The following is a 9,380-nucleotide window of genomic DNA, read 5'->3' as shown; positions in this document are numbered from 1 at the left end:
AGACTGCACCGCACCTCACCTCACCGCAGCGAGCCGAGCCGGCCGGGCGCGTGTTTAATACACCGAGACATAGTCTCTCAGTGTCTTCTCCGTCTAAAAATTTCTGGTATCCTTTGGGACTCAAACCCCTAGCTTAAACTAGAAGTTTATAAGGGAGACTTCATATTGTTATTTCCTCAATGTTGGACATCTACCACTCTTTTTTCTATTCCAACTATTCTTATTCATTTATCCAACATTATTATTACTAGTTGCTAATATATATGCATTGCTAGTGTAACGTAATACATGTGTATTGGTTAATATACCTTGCTCCTAAATTAGATATCTTCACGGTCGTGCATCGTATACGAGGAACTACAGAGTACACAACTTTAAAAGTGAAGCCAAAAGGAATTAAAAGATATACACTTGCAAGAAATCATTTCAGAAATTACTTTTATTCATAAATTTATACCGATCACAAATTTAAACCTTGGATTCTGCGACACCAAGTCAAGGTCATGCGTACATCGGCAGAACCAGCGGTAGGGCATGAATGAGTGCGTCTATCGCCCAAATCTGTTTAGAACATTTTGCTGATACGTGAAACAAAACTGGTAGTTATACAAAGGTGGTCTACAGTTGAAATCAGGCAGTGAATGCGCAAAAATTTCCACGACCAAAGAATATTTCACTTTCAATCCATCGAACAACTTGCGTCCTATGAATCTTTACGGCATCAACTACTCACTCTTCGACCTTGGATTAATCGATCCCGCTTTGATCGAATCCATTTCAACCCGTCATCAGACAACCAGTGATGGGGAAAACCAGCAAAAGGAAGGAGATACTTTACTCGGGTCTTCAAATTTAATTGGGAAAAACGAGATTACCTTATCTCAGCATCGGCACGATGGCACTTCGCCGCTGCCGCTTGGGATGGATTGGAGCCCTCCTCCCCGTTTGTGGGTTAGATTTCTCCCTCCTCATGGGTTTTTACTGGAAAAACTGAAAATTTATTCTATTGAGTTGTAATTCGGTGCTCAAACCTTAAGATTTGAAGTTTGGTTTAAACTAACGATTGTTTGTAGATTCCTGTTGTATTGCGTTATAGTTTTGGTTGCGTGGGCTATTTAGAAATTCAGGCAACTCAAGTAAAACTTATAGTTTTAGAAAAGTAAGGTATAAATTTGAAATGATTCCGTTTTCGCCTCAGGAAGGTGACTCAACGTTTTACTGAATGCATCAAACTGTTCACTGTTTGAGATAGCCAGACTAATTATTTATCATGTTCTGATCTACGATCAGTAAATAATTAATATACTTGGTGATCATCTATAACCAGAACTGTCATTTGACTTAATATCTGCCTGATATTGGCCATTGTGAAGTTTTAAGATGTGTTTTTTTATGCTCGTGTAACTTTGTAGATTATGTCATGCACTTTTCCATTGTAGGATGGACCAAGTACAGTCTGGCCACATGGTTTTCACACTGGATGGAGTTAATGTGTTTCCATTCCTTCTTGGACTATCTTATCTGAACCAGGAGGTTCAGAGCCTGTGGTGGTATAGACTTAGTTAATTTTTTCCACATTCCTTTTTGCTGGTTTCCGTTAGGTATGATTGTATATAGTTCATTAGTTCTAAGAGGTGCTTAAATATATTCTCTCCAGTTTCAGTTCGGCTTTCTCTTGCATTTTCTCATTGTTTTAGGTTCTTACTTCCCCGGCCATGCAACCTCCGCTTCTTAAACCTAAAAAAAAAAATGAACTGAAATTACAAAAGCCCAAAACAATGGAAAATGATACATCCAAGCAAAACAAGTAGTAGCACAGAAAGTAAATAATATGCAACTGTATGTTTCTTGAATCAGGATAACTTTCTGGCAGAATAATTTTTTGGGTAAGGTGTATGGGCTGTTATGGCTGTAAGATAGATCCTTTTGTACAATTAATCGCTCAAACAGGATGAAATTACGAGAAAAAATCTTTGAACTATACGAAGAAGATCATGCATGTATGCATTACACCTGAAATTTTGATATCGATTGTTTTAACATCCGTTTGTGACAGTTTTACAGGGTTCAAGTAGGTTTGCAGTCACCGGAAGGGGTGACCACCACACGAGGATTGCTAAGAAGATTTAGGGATTTCTTGAAGCTTGTCTCTGCTGTAATTTAGCATCTTTTATAAGACTATTTACCCTTTTCTCGTAAAGAGATGATAGAAATTTCTTCGATCATATCTGAATATTTAATTAATTTATGATTTACTATCTTCTATAATATTGATAGTAGTGGTGAGTGAAGTTTTGTTTCTTTCTTTTGCCAATTAAAATGCTTTAAACTGTAACACTATTTCATGTTTGTATTTTGCAGCTCAAAAGGTCTTTTCCCAACAAAAAGTTGCCCACAGCTCCTTCAAAGAGGCTCTTGAAAATAAAAGGCAGGGAAATTTTGGAGGAAGTTAGCACCTTCTTCTTCTTTTCCCCTTTCTTCGCTCGTATACCCGTTGTAGTTTATCTTGTGCTTATCAAAGTTTTAGAGTACTGCTTGCAGTTGAATGTATTTATTTGTGCTTTCCGTAGAGTATCATACCAAGTGTCTTCACGTGTAGATGGAATGCTCTTATACTCGCATGTAGAGGGAATGCATTAGCTAGTTGTTATTGTCTATACAAATACATTTATGCATTCTTAGTTGGTTTATATATAATATATATACATTGTAAATTTGTTAGATCACACTACTTACCATTGTTCTCGGAATTGCTCTCCGCCGAGTTCTAGGAAAATTATTATCTAATCCATTACGGGGCTACTTAGGGCATATAATGATAGGAATCCTTTTCTTAGTTAAAATTGATGTTAGAAACAAAAAAATTATGACACCGAGTTTCATAGGTTAAGGGGCTTTATTTATCTCAATTTTCCTCCCTGGAAAGTCCAGTTTCATTACTACAATTTTGGGAAACGAACTTATAAATTTGTAACGCATCAGAGTCTTCAGCCTATTTATGTTGAGTCTGCAAGGTGTAAGTGTAACGATCATGAGTCATTAGGTTGAACTAACATAAGCCTTAGCCCATGTCTATGCACCGGTACTGGTCATGAGTCGTTAGGATGGTCCAGCGTGAGCCGTAACCCATTCTTATGCACCGTCACTCATAGAATATCTCACTCTTGGAAAGTGGTTTCATTCGCCTTTCCCAACGTTTGAAGCCAGGACCTCCAGACTTAAGTACCTAAATTCCTAAACTGTTGGTAACAATTGAGCTAGATTTCATATTTTTTATCTTAAAGATTCTATACAATGAACAGGAACACAGAAGCGACAATGCTTCATGTCTATTTGTCTTTCATTTAGCATCTCAAATCAATGACGACCTTGGGTGGGTATTTGAGAAACGATATCATGTAATTTCTACCAATGAACTTTGGGATGCAAACGTTTTCCTTGATTCCTTGGTCTTATGGTCATTTTATGCCAAACTTTTGCATTCAATCATCGTGGCACCAAGTTGAGATGATTTGATTTATCTCTTGTGGTGTTGTCATTTTCTTTGGGGTTATAGTTTCCACAGCTCAAGTACTTGGTTGTGGTTTTTTTGGGCAACATTTCTTAATCTGTACATACTAGTCATTATTGTTTCAATTGAAACTCATGGTTTATAATGGCAGCCTAAGTTTGTTGGTTGTGAGTTGAATTAGGAGTAATGATACTGTGATAAGGGAAGTCTTGAAGCACAGATCATAGATATGTACCGAGACATTGACCTAATTATATTTGCTAACAAGGCAAGTATAGGTTTTATAAGCTCTTGTAACTGGATTTAACTGTTTCTATTCCCATTACTGTTTCTACATTGATGATGCCTCATATTGTTTTATAATAGAACAGGAATTTGTGCTTATTAATGTCAGTATTTTTTTATACAATACCATCATTAAGTTAGCAAGATTCACAGCGTAGGTGCTCTTGGGAGGAGTGGATGACAAAGGTACTCGCTGATATTGATATCTCAAGAAGTGCTCCTTCAGCATGCTTTCTTGAGTTAGAAGCGGCTGCAAGGTCAGGTATGTATCTCTCCTTGCCAGATAATAGGATTGTCTCGTTGTTCAAATGACATACGTTTTTATTTTTACGGTGAACTCGAATGCTGCTAAAAGTAAAATTCTCTTTTCAAGCTCATTTTCCTCAAACTTGCAATTCAGCATTCAGCGAGTCAAGTCATCAGGTGCTGGACATGAATTTGAGTTCCAATATTGGCACTTCATTAGATCCATCAAATGCTTCAGTAATTGGCGTCAACTCAGAATTGACATCAAATTTTGGTGATGATTCTATTAGTGAGACACCTGAGGCTCTGTCCTCCAGGTATGTGAAGGCTAACTAGTTTGGTTTGAACAAGGAAAATCCAATTTCTAATCATGTTTATCCAGTCTGACAGAAACAACCGTAAATGAATCGTGGTTACAAAAAGGTGATCAGAGAATTGACAATGCCGTAGCAATGGATGAGATTTATCTAGATGATCAACCGAGTGATGTTTCAAGTTTGTGGGATATCCACCGGCAGTGTAGTTCTTCATCTCAACATTCTGCAAGCTTTGTACCAACAGAATTCAGGGACACACTTTCCATATCAGGTTCACAATTTTCACATGATACACTGGTAATTCTTCCAGCAGAAGAGCAGCAGAAGATGAACAGACTTCTAGTTACCATGCAACAGCGGTTAGTCACATCAAAAACCGATATGGAAGATCTCATGGCTAGATTAAATCACGAATTTGCTGTAAGACAGTATCTAACTACAAAGGTAAGTTTCTAATCCTCGTTCACTTTTTCTGTTTTCTTCAATAAGTACTGCTTCAAAGCTCACATGATTGTTTTACATTTGTGTTGCATATTACATTACATGGAAGAAATATGACTTGATATAGTATCCTTCAAATTTCTATTGGAACTACTGGTTTGTGTAAGAACCTCTTCCGTGGCCTAGCTAATTTACAAAGTGGAGAGGGATATGAAGGCATACTTGTCAGCTACCACCATAGACCTGAACCCTTAGGTGGAGCACAAGCATATGAAAGACAGTAAATAAATCCATTTTTCCAAGAACGAATACAAAGAAGAGGACAGAACGAGAATGGTCAAGAGAATTAGGAATCTATTCTTCATGTAGTTTTTATTTACTCGGAATAAATTATGGAATTTGATTTCCTTCAGTAAAGGGTGGAAATATACCCTGAATCTTTTGGTCATCCCTTTGGAGCCATAGGTTCCTGGCTAGCTGTGCCTATTGTCATTTTCAGAAGAGGAAGATAGGTTCTACTTTCTGTTAGTTGTGGTAACTTTTTTTCTTCCACTCATCAGTTTTTCAATCAATAATTGGGATTTGCCTTTACAACAATTAATGTTCTATCATTAGTTTGCAGATGTAAATTATTTTATGTTTTCAGGTGTGAACTTGCGTAATTTATAGAATTCAATTTCCAATATGAAATAAAAGTCATACATAATCAGACAAGCACAGAACAGTCGATATCAGATCGGTGTTCCATTATATGTTTTATGATATCATAGGCCAAAGATTTGGAAATTGAACTTGAGTCTACAAAGAAGATTGGCAAAGAAAATCTGGAGAAGGCTATTCTTGATGAAAGGGAAAGATTTACTCAAACACAATGGGATATGGAGGACATCAGTAGAAAATGCTTGGAGATGGAGTTGAAGTTGAAAGCTGAACAGGTCTTAATCTGGTATTTCGTGACCATTTCAATTTTTCTTGTTTTATAAAGCGAATAATGGGGAAAGAAATAAAAAACGCAGGATGAAAAAGTTGTCGCTGAAGCAACAAACTCTTCAATTGTTCAAGAGAATGAAGCATTACGGCAAGAGCTAGATTCCGCAAGAGAGCAGCTTAAAAACGTGAAGAAATATCAAGAAGATTCAGATTTGAGATCAAAGTCAGATGTTAAACTTCTTATAAAAGAAGTTAAGTCTCTTCGGAATTCTCAATCAGAACAGAGACAGGAGCTTGACAGAATGGTAAAAGAAAAGACAGAATTGGAGGTAATTTCTGCTCTTAAATCGACTACACTCAACCAAAATTAGTAAGGTTCATTAATTTCTAACTACGAGCTCAACAAAGTAATTCGTATTGCTGACAAAAGACAGACACACAGAAAATTTCAAGTATCCATCTATTCATTAAATCAAGTTCTATGATCATTGTTTTAATTTCTTTTTTGGCTACTAGAGCCCAGTAGATAAAAATGCGACATTAGCAGTTGGATAGTTTCTTTTGTTTATTTTTAAGCTTTCAAATTGCACAACATAAGTTAATAATAAATTCTGTGCTCATTCTCTTCACTCTAGAGGAGACTACAAATGGAAAAGCAGAAAACTGAACACAATAAAGCTGCCAATGCAAATTTGCTACATGAGTGCGAAATTCTTCGTTGTCGGCTTGAAGAATGCAGTGTTAATTTTCTCATTGAGGAAGAAAACAAACTAAAGATGGATACTTCATATCCGTCTGATGCTGTCGATATATTGGCTACTTCGGACAATCGCATTGGTCTTCTTCTCGCAGAGGTATTATTCACGACAGACTGTAATATATCATCCTACAAATAAATCAACCAATAAACAATACAGATGGAAGTGTTTTTGGTTGGAGAGATCATCCCACTATCCTAATACGAGTCCAGAGAGTTCACCCTTTTTTAACAACGGTGCAAAGTGGTTATCCAAGAACTGACATGAAATTTTATTTTTTGAGCGATCTGGCTTGCATATCTCAATTTGAGACTTGATTGACTCCACATATGGACCCAAAATCTTTAATAACGGGGAGGGGTGACTTAAGCTGTTCTCGTAATTAATATATTTCGATCCTTGTTCTTAATCTTGTTTGCGTGTGTACATCTATGAGATAACTCGAATTCATTGTAGTTTATACTAGTAACTGTCATCTATATGTGACAATGTGTAACAGGCACAGCTTCTGGCTCAAGAAGTTAAATCTTCATCCATAACAAGTCACGAAGGTGGCGATTCAGGTGACCATGAGTTGAGGAAGATGCTATGTAGTGTTTTTATGGACAATGCCATTTTGAGGAAACATGTCAATTCTGTAGTCCGGTGCTCTCTCAGTACAGACAACAAACAATTTGAAACTGGAAAAGAAGAGGCCCCTTCACGAAAAGCTGTTCTCAGCAAATTCTTGGAAAAGTAGTGTAACAAATAGTAATTTCCTTAAATAATTCGTATCACTTTTTTATATATGTAACTTATGCCACCTAGTAATTCAAGAAGAAAAAAATGATTTCGAAAATATATGCGGCTACCAGTTATATGTCATCTCCTCCCTTTTATCAAAAAAAATTAGAAAATTAGTCGATTCAAATGTGTTTCATTAAATTTGAAAAATCATTTAACATGATCAGAATCGTCAGTTTGTTGAATTTACTTTTATATTACAGTTCTAGCTACTGAATAGTACTCTCTCAATCAATTCACAAGCATAGCCAATGGTAGACCTCTTTGTATCTTGAAAATTATCAGAAAAAGGCTGAAATATCCGACCATTTCTGATATGCTACATGAACACCAATCCATTTTCTCCCCATCAATTAAACTCCAAGTCCCTTGATACTAACTGGACCCTTGCTCGCTTTCATAGCGATTTCGTGGATGACGTCCTGGATTCCCGCGAATGCAACGAGGAACTCAGCTGCATCGGTCTGGCATAAAACCTTCGTAACCACTAATTCCACTGCTTTTAGCCTGTTAATAAGCACATTGCATGCATTAACAAAAATAACCAAGTTCCAATCATTTGATCAAACAAAGCAGGCAACATGGACCTGAGGAGTTGTGCCTTAGCTACAACTCGATAGATTTTCTTGAACTCGGACTTGACACGAGCCAAATCTGTCCCACTTCCCTCGACTGGACCGAAGGGGAGGTGAAGGACACAAGTGGCTTGGATCTCAGTGATTTCCTCGTCGATCACTGCCTCCTCAATACGTATATCATTGATCAGCTGCGACAGGGCGTGCTCTACTCCAAAAGGGTTCGATAAGGAGTTGATCAATGACCGTAACAGCTCCAGGATGGTGGAGGGCCGCCAGTCGCCAAGCCATGACACGGCGGCCAGTTCCTGGCCCGGAGACCACTTGGGCATGAGAAGTTGGGCCATATCTGATAGTTTAGTTGGGCCCGTAGCCCTGATGTAGTGGGCCTGAAATCGGGTCAGCTGTTCATCAATCAGTTTCTGAATGGTCCATCTTGCTTTAAGCTGTTTCTTTAGCCTTGCTGCTCCAGTCCTCTGCTCTAGCCTCCATGATCCTCCATATTTGTCCCAAGAACGCAACTCTCCACCTGATAAAATACGAAATTTTCAAGAAAATCCAAGATTTTTTCTTACTTTTTACGAAGGAAATAATTTGAAAGAATTGCTATGAAATGATCCTCGGTAATTTGCATTGTATTTTAATTCAATCTTCCAAGTAGATTTACCAATGGCGAGACATAATCCACAAATTTAATGGGGTTTGACGTGAAAAAATCTGTCGTCTGAATGCCGATATTCGGCTTGTTGGGTCCGTCCCTGCTCATGTAATGAAACCTCTAAATTTTCTAAAAGAAGAAGAAACTACGAATCTTTATATTCATCTCAGGTTTGACCAGAACTTCTGGCTTTACATGCCAAGAAACAGTAACTTAGACCAAAAAGCTATTAGAAATCTTGATAAAATTCATAGAAAAAAAGTTAAATTTTTTACGTGATTTCTTGGCTACTTTCTTGTGTATTGTCATGCAGGTGACTTGCTTGGCAATGGTGTCAACATCGCTCAGTGATTTTCCTTTGATTTTGCCATGTTCTTCTTCTTCTGCATCCTCTTCTCGAAAATATTTCCTGCATAATATCGCTTTTTATAAAAAAAAAAAAAAAAAAAAACTGTTACAGTATATTAAGAATAAAAAATAAGTGCACAAGATTGTTTCTGCAGAAGCCGAGTTTAATAGGAGAAAGATTTATGAATATTTACAGAAGGGGTTGAGACGCAGCTCTCTTCATTTTCTCGATCTTCTGCTTTCCTACCCTTTTGCACTATGTGAAATTGCGTGGAAACAATAGAGGGAAATGCAGTTGAAATTGCATTATGAATTAATAATTCTTCACATTTTTATCAATTAATAATAATCTTGTTCAGAATATATATATGTGCGTGCGTGTGTGTGTTAAAATGAAATTGGTATATAATATCCAGTGTTTAATTAGCGAATTTAAATACATAATACCTATATATCTCAGTATTGTTAAGTTGGTTTATTTTAAGTAGTTTTATTATCGAAAATAATAATAATAATAATAATAATAAT

The 9,380-nt window shown here is 36.8% G+C and overlaps 2 protein-coding genes across 2 annotated transcripts; one reads left to right on the top strand and one right to left on the bottom strand.

Moving 5' to 3' along the window:
• The first annotated feature begins 532 nt into the window (after positions 1–532).
• Positions 533–7,352, top strand: LOC140809024 (PX domain-containing protein EREX). The gene is given in 11 exon segments (XM_073166478.1): positions 533–951; positions 1,440–1,550; positions 2,057–2,155; positions 2,362–2,448; positions 3,950–4,058; positions 4,197–4,359; positions 4,425–4,803; positions 5,571–5,735; positions 5,817–6,059; positions 6,366–6,584; positions 6,988–7,352. Coding segments are annotated over 11 exon segments (2,061 nt in total). The 5' UTR covers positions 533–705; the 3' UTR covers positions 7,228–7,352.
• A 172-nt stretch (positions 7,353–7,524) lies between these two features.
• Positions 7,525–9,170, bottom strand: LOC140810692 (uncharacterized). Its single transcript, XM_073168564.1, has 4 exons — positions 9,047–9,170; positions 8,780–8,913; positions 7,859–8,375; positions 7,525–7,778 (listed from the first exon to the last, which is right to left on the bottom strand). Exons 1-4 carry the CDS (start codon positions 9,073–9,075, stop codon positions 7,625–7,627), a joined length of 834 nt encoding a protein of 277 aa, XP_073024665.1. The 5' UTR covers positions 9,076–9,170; the 3' UTR covers positions 7,525–7,624.
• Between the last annotated feature and the right edge of the window lie 210 nt (positions 9,171–9,380).

Source organism: Primulina eburnea, chromosome 13, assembly GCF_022965805.1.
Source record: "Primulina eburnea isolate SZY01 chromosome 13, ASM2296580v1, whole genome shotgun sequence".
NCBI classification, from domain to species: domain Eukaryota; kingdom Viridiplantae; phylum Streptophyta; class Magnoliopsida; order Lamiales; family Gesneriaceae; genus Primulina; species Primulina eburnea.
This window is presented reverse-complemented; position numbering and strand designations above follow the sequence as displayed.